Source organism: Coregonus lavaretus, assembly GCF_964263955.1.
Source record: "Coregonus lavaretus genome assembly, chromosome: 4".
Classification (NCBI taxonomy): Eukaryota; Metazoa; Chordata; class Actinopteri; order Salmoniformes; family Salmonidae; genus Coregonus; species Coregonus lavaretus.
The window spans coordinates 43,562,241-43,581,553 of record NC_139991.1 but is presented as its reverse complement, the minus strand read 5'-3'; the positions used below and the strand labels follow the sequence as shown (position 1 = coordinate 43,581,553).

General features: G+C 40.5%; 1 protein-coding gene across 1 annotated transcript; it reads right to left on the bottom strand.

The window, feature by feature from the left end:
• Nucleotides 1-3,372: 3,372 nt before the first annotated feature.
• On the bottom strand, nucleotides 3,373-18,568 carry LOC311127738 (calcineurin B homologous protein 3-like). The gene is made up of 9 exons (XM_084159606.1): nucleotides 18,419-18,568; nucleotides 11,776-11,845; nucleotides 11,427-11,507; nucleotides 9,213-9,352; nucleotides 8,060-8,121; nucleotides 7,854-7,961; nucleotides 7,672-7,719; nucleotides 6,866-6,939; nucleotides 3,373-4,490 (listed from the first exon to the last, which is right to left on the bottom strand). Exons 1-9 carry the CDS (start codon nucleotides 18,480-18,482, stop codon nucleotides 4,430-4,432), a joined length of 708 nt encoding a protein of 235 aa, XP_084015732.1. The 5' UTR covers nucleotides 18,483-18,568; the 3' UTR covers nucleotides 3,373-4,429.
• Nucleotides 18,569-19,313: the final 745 nt, after the last annotated feature.

Below are 19,313 nucleotides of genomic sequence, written 5' to 3'. Positions count from 1 at the left end.
TTTGGATTTGTTTAACACTTATTTGGTTACTACATGATTCCATATGTGTTATTTCATAGTTTAGGTGTGTCCAAACTTTTGACTGGTACTGTAACTGTGACCTGTTTCAGGAAACTAGGCGTATGTTGCGGGTCACTACTTCACAAGAGAGCCGTTTGAATGTAAACTTTTTTTTTTAATCAAAATGCGTTTTTTGGCAGAAATGTCTTCTCGATCATGTGAACTTTATTGTGCCTTAGTAACAAACTTGTATGCCATCTGTAAATACAAATAAAATTGTAAAATTAAGAGCCTAGTTGGTTTAGCCAAAGAAAAAGACAGCAACCTCCCCGCTAGCCATGATTGGCTGAGATAATGAGTGGGCTGGACATGCCGAGAAATGAGTTTGGATTGGTCTGCCATATAGCACGCTTCTGTCTATTTGAGTCAGTATGTCTAGCGTTAGAAATTGCGTAATTCAAATCTGGTATTGGAATAAGAGAAAACATAATCAAGAGATTCAATCCAAGCTACATTTATTATATGCAAAATGTATGTATGATAAGTATGATGGTTCTTATACGGGCTCACTGAAATACCACGCAGGGCAGACAGAGAACTGATCCATTGTTACAGGCTCTTCTTCAAATACTCTGACAGAGATAGTTCCCGCTCCCTGCTGGCCAATCAGAGTAGAGATTGAGCGTGGTTTAGACTTACTCTGCCTATCCGTTGGCGCACAGGCTGGTCCCAGCCCCTTGGCGCTTCACTGTTGCACACTGTTGCCAGGCATAAGTTGTTATCATCACAACTTGTAGAGTCAGCACCTTTTTGCAGTACATGTCCTTGAGCGCAGTTTAACAAAGAGGCAGTGTTCGTGTATGTGTCTGTGAGAATCACAAGTTCTTATCTCATCCTACCCCCTAACGTTCCTCACATAATTCACAGCTTGTTATGTGAAACAATTTATATCAGTACAGTACAAACCCATTATGTTTAATCATGAATGCATTCCTTCTAAGATAGGCATCACATCTAGATCCCCACACTAGGTAATCCTGTCTAACGCAGCTTTAATTTTTGCTCTCCACTTTCTGGAGGACCGTGTTTTGAAATCAGTGGAATTAGAGTATGATAGCTAAGGAGATGGAGAAAACACCCGTCTCCGGATTACATCTTCAAACTAAGGGCAACCATGGCATTCGACAGGAGACGCGTCCATCCATGAATGATGTATACGGGTAAAATAGTCTAGCTAGCTACATTTTCAGATATTACACGTTTCTAATTTTGACATAAAGAGCCATTTGCTTGGCTAGCTATAGCCTACTGTTAGCTAGCTAACATTGAACTTGGTTGGTTAGCTACCTGCAGGGTAGAAACGTAATGAGTTGTGATTATGGTTAATTGTTTAGCTAGCTAGCTAACGTTAGCTGGCTGGCTCGCTAGCTAACATTACGTGTATGACCTTATTATTCGTATATCAGTGTTAGAAATTGCGTAATTCAAATCTGGTATTGGAATAAGAATCAAGAGATCTTCAATCCAAGCTAAATTTATTATATGCAAAATGTATGTATGATAAGTATGTTGGTTCGTATACGGGCTCCCTGAAATACCTCGCAGGGCAGACAGAGAACTAATCCATTGTTACAGATTATTCCTCAAATACTCTGACAGTTCTCAGTTCCCGCTCTCTGCTGGGCCTATCAGAGTAGAGACTGAGCGTGGTTTAGACTTACTCAGCCAATCCGTTGGCGCACCCCTGTTGCCAGGCATAAGTTCTTATCATAACAACCTGTCATGGTGAGAAGAGCCAGCTCCCCTAGACACCATTCCTACGTCCAAGGATGGTTCACAGATCACAAAGGACTAGTATAGTCTAGTATTTGGAGACACAAATTATTATCTTATCTTACCCCCTAAAACAGCTCTTCACATCAATCACAGCTTGCCAGGTGACACAACCTACATCAGCCCAGTCTAGAATGCATTCTTTCTAAGTTAGTCATCCCATCAATTATGAGAATAATAAATCCCCCACATCAGAGCCATTGGCTTAGCTAGCTATAGCCTAATGGTTGCTAGATTACATTGAACCTGGTTGGTTAGCTACCTGCAGATTCATGCAGGGTAGTAACGTCATGAGTCGTGATTATGGTTCATTGTTTATCTAGCTAGCTAGCTAACGTTAGCTGGCTGGCTCCCTAGCTAACGTTACGTGTATGACCTTATTATTTGTTTCTCAGAGCCATTTGCTGCATGTCTTAACAAAAGGCTCCACTATGCAAGTAACCATTTCGGGTGAGTTCGGAAATTCAGTCTGGCCATCTACTCCGATTTCAGAGCACACTCGTCTGAGTGTGCCAGAGCGCAGAATAACTAATGAATTTACGAACGCTCAACATCCGTTGAATATGGCCGGTGTCAGTAAAAGTCGGCAAAAAAGCATAATTAAATTGTTGCCAGCAGCACAGTTACAGTCACCAACGCTCTCGATAACATGAAAACAGCCTGTCCAGCTCTGCTAGGGAGAGTAAAATGGTCAGAGTGGGATGTTCTCTCATTATGTGTCTGGAAGTCGCTAGCAGCCAATGTTAGCCAGTTAGCTTGGGTGCTTGACTGCCATTGTGAGGTCAGAACGTTCGGATCAACCCTACTCATTGGCCAGAGCGTCCGGTGTGCGCTCCGAGAGCGACACGTTTTGAATTTACGAACAGACAATCTGACAGCACAGTTGCAGTCACGAACGCTCTGGATAACATAACAGCCTTACCAGCTCTGCTAGGGCGAGTAATGTTCAGTGAGCTGTTCTGTTCATTTGTGTCTGGAAGTAGCTAGCAAGTTAGCTTGGGTGCTTGACTTCTGTTGTTAGTAGAGAAAGCTCGGATCAAACCTTAAAGATATGGGTGGGGCTAAAGCTTGAGAGGGTGTGAACGATGCTGAATGGGTGTACACAAAGAAGGGCTCTAGTAGTAGTACAAAAAGATTCAAAGGCCATTTTCTGAAAAGTGAGTTTACAACTTTATCAACTTTCAAAGCAAAATTACTTTCCCATTGTTCCTCAACTATAGTGTATGATATACCATTTTGTAGTTCTGAGTCTCTACTTTTATCCAATGTAAAAAACACAATTTAAAATTATGCTACATAAGACCGATTTGAGCCTGTCGGTCACAAATGCACTTTGATGTCGATTAAGCTTAAAGCTAATTCAAGTTTCATTCTAGATCTCTCTCCAAGGCTATCTGAGAATTGTAAAAACCTGTAATTCCTACATTATCATTCAAATTAATACCAAAATCATACACCTTTTTAGTGAGTGGTTTTCTATTTTAATGTTATCCCAATAAAAAGAGAAGGTCAAATCATTTACATTATTCCTCGCTACAATAACATCCCAAAAAAAGGAATTAAAATATTTTATTTTACAGTACAAACATACAATATATGGATATTCAAATGCTAAGACAGCTAACATGCATAGCTAACATTCATATATATGGGGGGGATTATCATTGTTCCCATTTCTAACAGTCAACAAATGCTTGTCTGCGAAGGTTTCATTCTTTGTAAAAGTCGGATGCACATTTGACTTGAAAGTACCATCTCAATATCAGGAAGGTGTTGCCATAGCTCAAGTAAATTTGCAGTATGCTATGTTGTATACCAGTACCAGTATGCTAGGCTGGTTAGTTAAACATGGCATTGGCAATAAGTACTTTGTTTCTATTGGTCAGTAACCTTTTAATGCACATGGAAATCGAACCTTTGATTCCAAATTGATGGCAGTGGCAGCACAACAGTTTTGTGATGGTATAGATAGAAGATGCATGCTCTTGGTTTTCCTTGTGCAAATGTTTGTAGCTCATTCCACACAGTGTCATAGATACAGTATACTAGGAGATGAATTGCATGCACTTTAATCATAGAGCTGCATGATTGGCTATTGCTTGTTTATTGCGATATTATTACTGGTTTATTGCATTGCTATTTAATTGATTATTGATTGATAGCATTTATTGCATTGTTTATATTCTTGCATAAAAAAATATATTGTGACAGATACAGGTTGTCACCAAAACAGCATGCTAAATTCATAACATACCTACTGTTAATCTGTGTATATTTGCATAGTTACTCATCCATATTTTCAATGCAATCCATTTGTAGCTACTAGATAGTAGAAGCTTAAACCTTCACCTGATCAAAAGCTCATAACAACCCAAAATCAAACCATAAACAGAGCTTTCTAATAGTTTGTCAGAGAACGTAGTCAGTGACGTGCAGTCAGTGTAGGCAGGGTAGGCCTTGTTTACCCTGTGATAATCTAATAAAAAAAAGCTGTTATGAAAAGCCCAAAAGAAAATCATAATTTTTTGTTATCTAATGTTTTTCTCAGTGATTCTGGTGTTTTTTATGCAAAACCTCAGGAAAGGCGCCAGGGTATTCATGTCTTCCTTTCCAGCCATTCAAATCGCTGACGCTGTGGCCGTTCCTGTCTCCAGTCACTGTTAATAGACAGGGTCAGCATAGGCATCGTAAAATGCAATTTCCTTTGCAATTTGAGGGTTATTCTACTGTTGAGAATACACTACCGGTCAACTTTTAGAACACCTACTCATTCAAGGGTTTTTCTTAATTTTTACTATTTTCTACATTATAGAATAATAGTGAGACATGAAAACTATGAAATAACACATATGGAATCATGTAGTAACCAAAGAAGTGTTAAACAAATCAAAATATATTTTATATTTGAGATTCTTCAAATAGCCACCCTTTGCCTTGATGACAGCTTTGCACACATGCCGAGAGATGAATTCAGATATGTCTGCCATGTAGCCCGCTTCTGTCTATAACATTAGCTGCTCAGTATGTGTAGGTAATCCTTTCTAACGCTGCTTTTGTTAAAGATATCACAAAAGACTGCAAAAGTGTTGCTAATGCTATCCACTTTCTGGAGGACCAAGTTTTGAAATCAGTGGAATGTCTGGTGAAAGCAGAGTGATAGCTAAGGAGATGGAGAAAATTCTGGCGTTTGATTGCAAATATGCGGAGGTAGTCGAAAAGAGAACACACAGAAGGCTGTTGTGTAAAACACCTGTCTCCGGATTACATCTTCAAACTAAGAGCAACCATGGCATCAGTGACAGAGAGGGAGAAGCGTTCATCCATGTACACACATTTTCACATTTTCGTAATTTAGCAGACGCTCTTATCCAGAGCGACTTACAAATTGGGTAAGAGAGTCTAGCTAGCTACATTTTCAGATATTATATGTTTCTCATTTTGTCAGAAAGTCGTTTTTATTGCAAGTTAAAGCGTACTGTTAGCTAGCTAGCTAACGTTAGCTGGCTGGCTCGCTAGCTAACGTTACGTGTATGATCTGTGTAGTAATATTAATTTATTTATCTCAGAGCCATTTGCATTGCTAGTTATAGCCTAATGTTAGCTAGCTAGCTAACATTGAATGAACCTAGTTGGTTAGTTTTAGCTACCAGCAGATTCATCCAGGGTAGTAACGTTATGAGTTGGGATTATGGTTAATTGTTTAGCTAGCTAGCTACATGTCTAAACAAAAGACTCCACTATGCAAGTAATCATTTCACTGTACCGTTTACACCTTCTGTATCCTGTGCATGTGACAAATAAACTTAGATTTTATTTGATATAATGTGTGTTTACCAGAGACGGTAACGTGAAGAACAACATGACCTGCACCAAAGTCAAATTAGGATATAACGTTAGGCCAACGAGACAGTGTCCAAGTTCAAAAGCTCTCCAGTAGAATGCCCTGCTTTTATTTCGTCACACTCACAACCTTAAGCTATTTTCTGTAATTAGCCCGCCATTAACTTGTAAATAATGATCTTGTTGTGAGTTTATTTTCCTGTAATAAAGAATATAAATTAGTTAAAGTTAAGACGTTGTCAGCTATATGATATGGTCATTATTTGAACTGGCTAGCCAGCTAACTCAACGTTAGATAGCTAGCCAACAAGCTAGGAACGAACCAAAACATTGTTTAGAAAGTTGCTTTTAGTTGCCTGCTTTGCTAGATTGACATATACTAAATACATTTTTAAACGGATGGGTTTATTGGTGTTAAAATACACCAGTTATGCTATTTTGGACCACCAGGCTGCTGATGTCGTTTTTGTGTTTATACTTTTTCATAACAACAACAACAAGTTTGATGTCGGACAACAATAGAATGTTCATGATGTCACTGCGACAACTCTCTACAGACATGTCGATAGATGTAGTATAAACCAGCCTTTAGTCTTGAAATCTTTGGTTGTTTAGTACACTACCATACTCACTCTGTTTAGCACATGGCCTCACATGTGAATCCTTAAAGAGATGGGTGGGGCTAAGGCTTAAGAGGGTGTGAACGATTCTGAATTGGTGTAGACAAAGAAGAGGTCTCCAGTAGGTTTACCAAAACATTCAAGGGCTGTTTTCTCAAAAGTGGGGTAATAAGTTGATCAACTTTCTAAGCAGAATTACCTTCCCATTGTTCCTCAACTGTAGTGTATGATATACCATTTTCTCTACTTTTATCCAATGTAAAAAAACACAATTTCAAATGTTGATACATAAGACCGAATTGAGCCGGTCGGTCAGTCACATTTGGTGAACATTTTTGTCAATTTCGGTTAATAGCCTATGTCACTCTGGTTGTTGGCGCTATCTGTTGTATGGTGAACTTGGGCTTCATTAAGGTTTATTTGTGAGCAAATCTGGCTTTGATAATAGCCAGTGCTTACCCAGATACCGACCGCACGTCACTGCTTAAAGTGTGCCCTAAATGGCCACTAAATAAAATACCATAAAAGAGTGCTGGTGCTGCATAGTAATAAAAAAGGTGGAAGATCCTCACTTGCACAGGTTCGTCGTGTCCATATTCAAAAAGCGAATGTTCATTCTTGTCTCGATCTCAATATCTTTCAGTATCTGAAAATAAATTGTTGTTTTACTACCAGTATATTACTTAGTTACTAAACTCTGATGATGCCTTCAACTATGTGTCCTCTAATAACAAGACAACAGCAGAGGGATGGGGCTGGAGAAATGTAACCACTTAAAAATTCTAAGACAGAGCTATAGATGCAAGGGCAGACCATCCATCAGATCAGTTTTAACCATGTTTTGAAGCTATACAGTGTTTGTTTGCAATATCAGTGTTAACAAACAATGGTGTAAAACAAGCGTATATTTTAGGTTCTAATGGGGTACGCCAATTGAACTAAGTTCATGAGGCAGATATAAGTTATATTCTTCAAGAATCAATGGGTATATATCGTTACGGCTCTATTCAATCCGTATCGCGGAAGTTCAGCGTTACAGCGTGATTTAAATTTAAAGGCAATATTCCCGCGTTAGCGGAGACTGCATTCACGGTAAACACTGCATATGTCGGCTCAATCAGAAATTACCTTTACATTTATATCACACAATCTGCAACACTCCAGTGATACAGATTGAATAGAGCCTTAAATTTAAAAGTCAAATTGTTTCTTTTGAATCACAGATGTTCCCTTTAAAGAACAACGATGATTCAATGGGCTCTCCAGGAGGCTCACTTAAATAATCTATACTTATTATTTTTATAGTAAAAACATTTGAAAAAAGAAAAGCTAAAGCCATGACTTTTTCTTAGACACAACATAATGTTTTATTACAAACCTTTAGGAAATGTTCAAAAGTGATCCCCTCGTAAAACTCATCTGGTTCCTGAGAATGAAGAATGAGATTATTGAATATAATAAAAAAAAATAAAAAAACATAATAGTTGGATGTCTTTATAGTAGATGGTTCCAGATCTAACACTCAGAGTGAGGAATAAAATGTTTATAAAGCAGCCGTACCATGTGACCCACGGAGATACTGGCTACCTCCAGCATGGCAGCGTCTGCTATACCTTTAGCCGTTTCCTTCCCCAGGGCTCCGCTCCGAGACAGCAGCTCCTCCACTACCTACAGTACATACAGAGGCAAGGCAGTCATGGTAACAACAGTGATAGGTAGATAGAGTATTTTTGTATTTTGAAAGACAGGGCTGGGCAGTGGCTTACATGTCGGTACTCCTCCAGAGTGATTGTTCCATCGTTGTCTGTGTCGTGCATGTTAAACAGGACTGGGAAAAAATAAGAAAGTGTTCAACTTAAACTATTTTCTATCGGTCTGTCTTTACAAATATTTCCTTACCAAAGATCTGCAAGTGTCATGAGGCATCACTGTAATGTATTTGCTGAGTAATGCTGTATATTGAGATATATTGTTTATTGTTTATTTATTTAGCTTTTGCAGCAGCAGCAGCTACTTTTCCTGGGGTCCACAAAAAACACAAAACATGACAAGTAACAAAACACTGATACACTGTGAGGAAAAATATATAGTCTGGAGGGACAGCCTTGAATTGTACATCTTGTATCATACAATCATTGGTTCCTGTAGGTGCTGGGTAGAGATATGAGGGGGAGACGGTCATGACCCCCTCCTCAGACCTTTTGGCAGAACGCCCAGAATATGTTCTATAAGTTAAGATAGGAGACGGTGCCAGTCACATGCAGGAACCAACCCTATGAATCATACCTATGTAGCTTGTCTGTGTAAGCAGTATATAAGAGAACTAACGGGACTGCCCCGGCAGAGCTCACTTCAGACCGGTACTTTATGCATCTATGTTTGACTGTAACCTCTCCAGCTTGCTGACAATAAAGAGTGATTCATTTAATATTGACTTTGAGTGTCCCTGTGTTGAATTTCCATGACAACTGATAGACAAGGACAGTCACACAAATTTAAAATACAACGCTATACAAACAATACAACAACAAAAATTATACAAACAATACAACGACTAAATAATGTGCGTGTTTCTGTGTGTGCGTGTATGCCCTCACAGTCCCTATTGTTCCATGAGAAGTTGTTTAATCCATTTTGTAAAGGTAATTTTTAATAAAGATCTGTTGTATCCCAGCAGAAAGTTGACAGATAATTGAGTCTAGTATTGATTCAAGTCACAGTGTGAGCCATTGTACACATCAAACGGTATACAGTATCTTGTACAACCGATGTTTTCAATGTCATTGTAGTAAGTACACAAGCTAACAATAATGTTGGGTATCCATTTCAACATAGTGTAACATTTTGCCAGTGATACTGTACTGCAATACATCTATCTTAACGCCAGTCCATGCAGAACATTTTAATGATGGCACTCACAGCGGAGTTTTTCCCTCCTGATGTTCTCTCTCTGTTCCTCTGTCATGTTCAGTGCTGGAGGTCTGAAGTGGGACATGACCACCAGGAACTCCTCAAAGCTGATCTCCTGGACTGTCCCCTCACCATTCTGATGGAAGTTTCTATAGAGGCATACGAGCAAAGAACATAAATATCTTCATTGAGTGGACAGATGAGGTCATTGCATGTTTTCTGTATTGCTCATTAGAAAGTAACCATGTCTCATTCTAGAAACAACCCATAGGCCCTACATCCTAGGCACTTCCCATAAATGTGAAAGAAATTGATACTGTATACAATATGGTAGTAGCTCCAACTTGCCTATTGATATCTTAGGTTGTATGACTGCCATATAGAGTATACAGTGGGGAGAACAAGTATTTGATACACTGCCGATTTTGCAGGTTTTCCTACTTAAAGCATGTAGAGGTCTGGCATTTTTATCATAGGTACACTTCAACTGCGAGAGATGGAATCTAAAACAAAAATCCAGAAAATCACAATGTATGATTTTTAAGTAATTAATTTGCATTTTATTGCATGACATAAGTATTTGATACATCAGAAAAGCAGAACTTAATATTTGGTACATAAACTTTTGTTTGCAATTACAGAGATCATACGTTTCCTGTAGGTCTTGAACAGGTTTGCACACACTGCAGCAGGGATTTTGGCCCACTCCTCCATACAGACCTTCTCCAGATCCTTCAGGTTTCGGGGCTGTCGCTGGGCAATACGGACTTTCAGCCCCCTCCAAAGATTTTCTATTGGGTTCAGGTCTGGAGACTGGCTAGGCCACTCCAGGACCTTGAGATGCTTCTTACAGAGCCACTCCTTAGTTGCCCTGGCTGTGTGTTTCGGGTCGTTGTCATGCTGGAAGACCCAGCCACGACCCATCTTCAATGCTCTTACTGAGGGAAGGAGGTTGTTGGCCAAGATCTTGCGATACATGGCCCCATCCATCCTCCCCTCAATACGGTGCAGTCGACCTGTCCCCTTTGCAGAAAAGCATCCCCAAAGAATGATGTTTCCACCTCCATGCTTCACGGTTGGGATGGTGTTCTTGGGGTTGTACTCATCCTTCTTCTTCCTCCAAACACGGCGAGTGGAGTTTAGACCAAAAAGCTCTATTTTTGTCTCATCAGACCACATGACCTTCTCCCATTCTTCCTCTGGATCATCCAGATGGTCATTGGCAAACTTCAGACGGGCCTGGACATGCGGTGGCTTGAGCAGGGGGACCTTGCGTGCGCTGCAGGATTTCAATCCATGACGGCGTAGTGTGTTACTAATGGTTTTCTTTGAGACTGTGGTCCCAGCTCTCTTCAGGTCATTGACCAGGTCCTGCCGTGTAGTTCTGGTCTGATCCCTCACCTTCCTCATGATCATTGATGGCCCATGAGGTGAGATCTTGCATGGAGCCCCAGACCGAGGGTGATTGACCGTCATCTTGAACTTCTTCCATTTTCTAATAATTGCGCCAACAGTTGTTGCCTTCTCACCAAGCTGCTTGCCTATTGTCCTGTAGCCCATCCCAGCCTTGTGCAGGTCTACAATTTTATCCCTGATGTCCTTACACAGCTCTCTGGTCTTGGCCATTGTGGAGAGGTTGGAGTCTGTTTGATTGAGTGTGTAGACAGGTGTCTTTTATACAGGTAACGAGTTCAAACAGGTGCAGTTAATACAGGTAATGAGTGGAGAACAGGAGGGCTTCTTAAAGAAAAACTAACAGGTCTGTGAGAGACGGAATTCTTACTGGTTGGTAGGTGATCAAATACTTATGTCATGCAATAAAATGCAAATTAATTACTTAAAAATTATACAATGTGATTTTCTGGATTTTTTTTTTAGATTCCGTCTCTCACAGTTGAAGTGTACCTAGGATAAAAATGACAGACCTCTACATGCTTTGTAAGTAGGAAAACCTGCAAAATCGGCAGTGTAGTATCAAATACTTGCTCTCCCCACTGTACATATTCAACCCTTTCCGATCTACACAAATGCTAGCGGGTAGGGGCTAAAGGCTAGGGGTTGTTTCTGGATCAGGCTCACATTTGACTAATCCCTGTGAGGCACCACCAAACCTACTGTATAATGAAAATCATACTATGTAGGTTAAAGCTAGGGGCATCTTGAGAGCAGTTAACCTTTAGTCTTGTTCTTTTTGAGGTACTTAACAGAAACACGATAACCAACCTTTTGTCAAAGAAGGCCTCTATAATTTGGGTTCGGATCGGATTGCATGCCAGGTCTGGAATTGTGTTGAGGTCATCTCGTCTACAGGTGAAAAGACAAGAAGATGATTAGGTTTGCAGCAGGAAGCTGGCCAATTATAATACATGCTAAACAAAATGCAAAACAAAAGCCTAAACAAAAGCTGTTAGGCTTGTTTATGCTAAAGAAATGGGAAGAACCACCTAATCAGAAATTGATTATGCCAGGATTACACCCATGTGTGTCTAAAAACCCCAAAGTAACAAAGTACAACAGCACAAGTTAAAAAATAAAGTGTGTTAGAATGCCAAAAATAATTAGGGAGTTCTACCTCAGCGTGTCTTCATTGTGGCTCAACTGCTTGAATCTTTTGTGAAGGATTCCAATTTGCTCGAAGGAAACTGAGGAACAAAAAAGGGACTGTCATGAGTCCAAGACAGAGCGGTACATCCTGCCAGCCTACCACAGCAGGTTACAGACCTAGATGGATGGAAGAGAAATCATGTGCATCTTCAAGAGGCATCTCCAATTAGCAAAATGCCAGGCAGCACATCAGTTACCACTGAATGGGCAGGAAACCATGACAAACTGCAGAGTAATGCTGTTAATGGAACTCAATTGTTTTTTAACCTTTGCAAATACAATTTATGTTTGTGTCCTGTTCTTATCTCTAATTGATCATTTAGGCTGCCTGATTTGATATCCTCAGACCTAACACATTATATACTCGGTGTAAGCAGAGAGCAGTGCTGAATGTTTATATATTTTCAGTTGATGGCATCTTTCCTCATATGAAAAGTGGATTTGTATATTCAGATGTAAAAACTATTTCACTTTGCATTCTCTCATTGTCTATGTGAGTGCATAGAATTTAGAGAAATACATTGTTTTTAAAAGTTTATTTCTAATATAACTTAAATAAACTGTATATTACATGTAGTCTGAAATAAAAAAAAACTGGTTCTGTCTGAACAACATGTCACACCCTGATCTGTTTCACCTGTCTTTGTGCTTGTCCCGTCAAGTCCTACCAGCATATTCCCGTGTTTCCAGTGCTCTAGTTTTTGTTTTTCCCAGTCTTCACCGTTCTGACCTTTCTGCCTGTCCTGACCCTGATCCTGCCTGCTGTCATGTACCTGCCTGACTCTGATTTGGCTTATGACTCTGCCTGCCTTGACTTACCGATTGCCTGCCCCTTGTACTGTAATAAACTCTGAGACTTGTACTATCCGCCTCCTGTGTCTGCATCTGGGTTTTAGCCTGAGCTGTGATACAACAGGGATAAGCTCAAAGTATTCAAATTCATTCAAACAAGGACTAACAATCGCCACAATATTTGAATTGAGAGCGAGTGAGTGTGTGTGAGTGAGTGTGTGAGTGAGTGAGTGAGTGAATGAGTGAGTGAGTGAGTGAGTGAGTGAGTGAGTGAGAGAGTGAGTGAGTGAGTGACTGACTGACTGACTGACTGACTGACTGAATGAGTGAGTGAGACAAAAGTGGGTGAGTGAGTGTTTTTCAGTGTGTACAAACAATACATTCCTCAGGTTATTGTATAGGCAAACTAGTATGTGAAGAGCTAATATTGGATTACCAGTGGTATGAGGAAACTCACTGAGGGTGGGGATTTCAGACAATGTTAGAGACAGAGATAAAAACAACTCTCTGTTCATGGCCTCATTGCTTGCATGTTTTTCTGAAGCTATACACACAATGTCTAATCTATTATTCATGGTGGTTCAGTCAAGCCTACACTGTAAACTTACATAAGATACCTGGAGAAAAAAGTTGCTACTCCACATGCAATTTGCAGTTTGAATATTTTATAGCCACTGCATGGAGATACAGTACTTGGCCTACACTAGTGTCTTTCTATCATCATGTCAGAATACAGCCTTTAAACAAATATAGGAGATTCATCTGGTCTAATACTATTACCAAGTCTTATTTCCAAGGACATTCCATAGTTGGTGAAACAGTCTTCTCCTTGTTCTGCTTTTAATTTAGACATGGTAGTGTGATAGAATGAAATGTGCCTTAGTACCATAACGAATACAATAATACAGTATCATAATGTGTACCAGCAAGCAATATGCTAATCATTTAATGGTATATGAATGTTGATAATACGATCTGTTTGCTCTAGTGATGTCTGTTTGTGCTGAGTTTGATTGGTTATGCCTAGGAATTCCTATAGGGGCAGGAGAGGCTATATGGACACGCCTGGTGCCCAAATTGATGATAACATACAAATCAAATCAAAACAAATGTAATTGCCACATGCGCCGAATACAACAGGTGTAGACCTTACAGTGAAATGCTTATTTACAAGCCCTTAACCAACAATGCATTTTAAGAAAATAAAAAAAAGTACGCAAATAGTCCGGGTAGCCATGATTAGCTGTTCAGGAGTCTAATGGCTTGGGGGTAGAAGCTGTTAAGAAGCCTTTTGGACCTAGACTTGGCGCTCCGGTACCGCTTGCCGTGCGGTAGCAGAGAGAACAGTCTATGACTAGGGTGGCTGGAGTCTTTGACAATTTTTAGGGCCTTCCTCTGACACCGCCTGGTATAGAGGTCCTGGATGGCAGGTAGCTTGGCCCCAGTGATGTACTGGGCCGTACGCACTACCCTCTGTAGTGCCTTGCAGTCAGAGGCCGAGCAGTTGCCATACCAGGCGGTAATACAACCAGACAGGATGCTCTCGATGGTGCAGCTGTATAACTTTTTGAGGATCTGAGGACCCATGCCAAATCTTTTCAGTCTCCTGAAGGGGAATAGGCTTTATCGTGCCCTCTTCACGACTGTCTTGGTGTGTTTGGACCATGATAGTTTGTTGGTGATGTGGACACCAAGGAACTTGAAGCTCTCAACCTGTTCCACTACAGCCCCATCGATGAGAATGGGGGCGTGCTCAGTCCTCTTTTTTTCCCTGTAGTCCACAATCATCTCCTTTGTCTTGATCACGTTGAGGGAGGTTGTTATCCTGGCACCACACGGCCAGGTCTCTGACCTCCTCCATATAGGCTGTCTCATTGTTGTCGATGATCACTGAGTGTACTAAACATTAGGAACACCTGTCTTTCCATGACAAAGACTGACCAGGTGAATCCAGGTGAAAGCTATGATCCCTTAGTGATGTCACCTGTTAAATCCACTTCAATCAGTGTAGATGAAGGGGAAGAGACAGGTTAAAGAATGATTTTTAAGCCTTGAGACATGGATTGTGTATGTGTGCCATTCAGAGGGTGAATGGGCAAGGCAAAATATTTAAGCCCCTTTGAACAGGGTATGGTAGTAGGTGCCAGGCGCACCGGTTTGAGTGTGTCAAGAACTGCAACGCTGCCGGGTTTTTCACACTCAACAGTTTCCTGTGTGTATCAAGAATGGTCCACCACCCAAAGGTCATCCAGCCAACTGTGGGAAGCATTGGACTCAATATTTACATTTTAGTCATTTAGCAGACGCTCTTATCCAGAGCGACTTACAGTTAGTGAGTGCATACATTTTTCATACTGGCCCCCCGTGGGAATCGAACACACAACCCTGGCATTGCAAGCGCCATGCTCTACCAACTGAGCTAATATGAGCCAGCATCCCTGTGGAACGCTTTCAACACTTTGTAGAGTCCATGCCCAACGAATTGAGGCTGTTCTTAGGGCAAAAGGGGGTGCAACTCAATATTAAGAAGGTGTTCCGAATGTTTATACACTCAAAGTATGTCGCGCAGCTGAGAGTCGAGTGGAGCTGAATGGATTTGGTTCAGTCGTCCTGATGAGCCCTTCCCGGATAGCTACACTGAACTAAAATATAAACGCAACATAAAGTGTTGGTCCCATGTTTCATGAGCTGAAATAAAAGATCCCAGAAATGTTCCATACGCACAAAAAGCGTATTTCTCTCATATTTTGTGCAAAAAAATTGTTTACATCCCTGTTAGTGAGCATTTCTCCTTTGCCAAGATAATCCATCCACCTGACAGGTGTAGCATATCAAGAAGCTGATTAAGTTTTGAGGGAGCGTGCAATTTGCATGCTGACTGCAGGAATGTCCACCAGAGCTGTTGCGAGATAATTGAATGTTAATTTCTCTACCATAAGCCGCCTCCAACGCTGTTTTAGAGAATTTGGCAGTCCGTTCAACCGGCCTCACAACCGCAGACCATTTGTATGGCGTTGTATGGGCGAGTGGTTTGCTGATGTCAACGTTGCAAACAGAGTGCTCCATGGTGGCGGTGGGGTTATGGAATGGGCAGACATAAGATACGGACAACAAACACAGTTGCATTTTATCGCTGGAAATGTTAATGCACAGAGATACCGTGACGAGATCTTGAGGCCCATTGTCGTGCCATTCATCCGCCGCAATCACCTCATGTTTCACCATGATAATGCACAGCCCCATGTTGCAAGGATCTGTACACAATTCCTGGAAGCTGAAAATGTCCCAGTTCTACCATGGTCTGCATACACATCAGACATGTCACCCATTGACTCTGAATCAATGTGTAGGACAGCGTGTTCCAGTTCCCGCCAATATCCAGCAACTGAAGAGGAGTGGGACAACATTCCACAGGCCACAATCAACAGCCTGGTCAACTCTATGCAAAGGAGATGTGTTGCGCTGCATGAGGCAAATTGTGGTCACAACAGATACTAACTGGTTTTCAGATCTACGCGCCTAACAACAGAGGCATATCTGTATTCCCAGTCATGTGAAATCCATAGATTAGGGCCTGATTATTTTATTTCAATTGACTGAGGAACCTGTAACTCAGTAAAATATTTGAAATTGTTGCATTTTGCGTTTATATTTTTGTTCAGGATAGTTTATGCTGGCAACAACAGCAGCATGGCACTAGTTAAAATAAAATGATGTTAATTTCAATGGGAGAAATAACTTGTAGTATTGGTCACCTTGACCTGCCAATTAGCTAACGTAACGAAAAGCCGACGCGAATGACCAGTGCAACGGTGTATCAAGGTGCTTGCCGACGTGGCGGTAGCTAACGTGGCCAATTTGTTCCATCCCACTTGATATTATTTTGAATAGGATAGCAGCCTACACGAGAAATAACTTGTAATATTGCATAGTAACCATCTGGATGTCACCGTGATACAGTCTAACTACAATGGGGAGAGTTTGCGCTGCAAGCCGGCAACACAACAACACGGGGCACAGTGTCCTTCGCTCCCGCTTGTCAAGAACTGCTATCCGGCAGTAATGTGAGGGGAAGTAGCTAGATAGTGTAGCCAATATAAGGCCAGGGTGAGAGCTAAAGCACATTTATTGTAGTGATTTTCACTGAAAATGTACAACTACGGCATTAACGTCTACATTTTAGTTGATAAAAACTGAAGAATTACTCCGATTAAAAACGGAATGGTTCTGAACACTCTCCCAAGTCCCAACTTCGGAAGCCAAGTTTCAAATTCTCGCTGAAGTTTCTAGCCACAAGCATAAACTAGCTAGCTGGGAAGGGCTCATCAGGATGACTGACTGAATCAAATCCGTTTGTCTCCACGCGACTCTCAGTTGTGCGACATACGTCATCAGTTTGGGCACAGGCGTGTCCTTATAGCTTCTCCCATAGGGGGCTCACGGAGCTTCCCAGTTCATTCATTACACTGACGTGAAGCTGAAGCAACTTCTCTGTGTGATTCATTTCTATATTTCTCCCCTTTCAGGTACGAATTCGATTTAGAATATCTTTCAAATCCAATCAAATAAAATGTTATTTGTCACATGTTTTGTAGACAACAGGGGTAGACTAACAGTGAAATGCATACTTACGGGTCCTTTTCCGACAATGCAGAGTTAAAGATAATAAACATTAAAAATAAAATAGAAATTATGACATGAGGAATAAATACACAGTGAATAATGAATACAAACAACGAGTAAAAATAGCATGGCTATATATAGGTAGAAGAAAATAACATGGCTATATACAGGGAGTACATTGTTCATTCTTCATGTCAGAATGTTACAGATATTAACTGTGTGTTATTCATTAGCTAATGTGCTATTTGGATGTTAAGAACCACTCTGAAATTTGCCATTAGCCCTTTTGCTTGCTAGCTACCTAGGAGGCTAATCACGAGTTTCACGAGGCATCTGCGTGATCAGAGCGTTCCCGGTGCAGCTGTGAGTGAGAGAAGGACCATGCACATCTCCTGTGTGTGTGTGTGTGTGTGTTTGTGTGTGTGTTTGTGTCTGAATTAATGAGTGAGAGAACTTTTGGGAAATGTGAAGAAGATGATATATGTTATTACAAAGTAGAGCACTAAGACGAATGTATACATGCTCATACATGTTGTCTTTGTTTATTGAAGTGAGTTTATATAGGGATGACAATGGATAACAATGGTATAAAGATGGAAACGATACAAGGATAGTTAATAGTGATAATTTATAAAGGGGTGTCTCATGCATTTAAAAAGGTTAAAAGGTTTGTCATCGCATTTCATAATGCAATTTAAAAAAGCATAATAAATAAGAATACATTGATAAATGTAGCATACTGGTTATTGAATAATACTAAAAGCTATACAAATTGAAAGAAGATATTGATTTGTGCACCTGAGAAATGTATGTAAATTGTTGATGATTTTATGAAAAATATTAATTACATTGATGTGAAGCTGAACCAACCTCTGTGTGATTAATTTCTATATTTCCCCCCTTCAGGGGTATAACAGTACCTCATCTCCTTGCAGGGCATCAGGAAAAACACTGCAATAGGCTACTTGCAAACATCCTCATTCAGTAGTGCTGTAGCCTACAGCAATCTGTTTTGCTCTGGAAATAGCCCCCAGAACACCTACCACACACGATGACGTTTGTTATGGGGATCCTGTATTGTGGGGCGTTTCATTTCACAATGATGATACACTTTAGCGCAGGATTACATAAACCCAGAAATATGACTCTTCTCAACAATTATAATCGTATCCTACAGGAAAAAACGTAATACTCACAGCCCGTCTTCTCTGAGAGATCTCTGTATTCGGGTTCATCAGGTAACGACTGTAATGCGCCCATAACTCAATAAACGCGCCTGCCGACCAATCTAGACGCATGAAAATACCGATTGGTCTCGCTCAGGACAACGCAGGTAGGCTATTGAAATCGAAACGGTGTCAGTTCAGTGGAACATATATTCTTTCATTAGCACATCCCCAACACCAACTCATGTTACAGGTCGATATGTTGGCTGCAAGGTCCTAATGCAAATGCATTTCAAGCTGTCAGCCTTTGCACAGCGTGCACTTCCGCAACTTGGCTATCTGACGACACCACACTTTCTTCAACAGTGCATTATTTAGGCTCCTGTGATGTAGTTATCTTAACTACAGTCAGCAGTGTCCTACTTAGGCTACATTGTAGTACAGTACTACATTCAATCTTTAACGCTTTATTGCATGGGCTGCATTCATATCACCTGCCCTGCAGTGTCTATAATGTAACCCAGTCACATAAAAGACCAAGCAATATTCCATATTTTTCCATATTCCACACAGATGTTGAAATTGACCAATGTCATGCAACTAAAGTCTACCTTGAAGCCAAACCTTCCTAAAACAGCTGTTTTCTTGGGGAGAAGTGTCTTAAAAAACAACCTGGTCTTAGAACATTTTGTATTATTGTGTAAGTAAATCCGAGACATTCCATTTAGTATGAAATGTTATGTTTGGTATGGTTACATAAGACAGATGGTTAATTAAGGCAAAAATGAAAGTAGGAAGCGAACGTCTAGCAACTCAAAGATTGCGAGTTTGACTCTCATCACTGACAACGTTAGCATTTTAGCAAATTAGCAACTTTCCAACTACAACTACTCAGCATGTTAGCTAATCCTTCCCCTAACCCTAA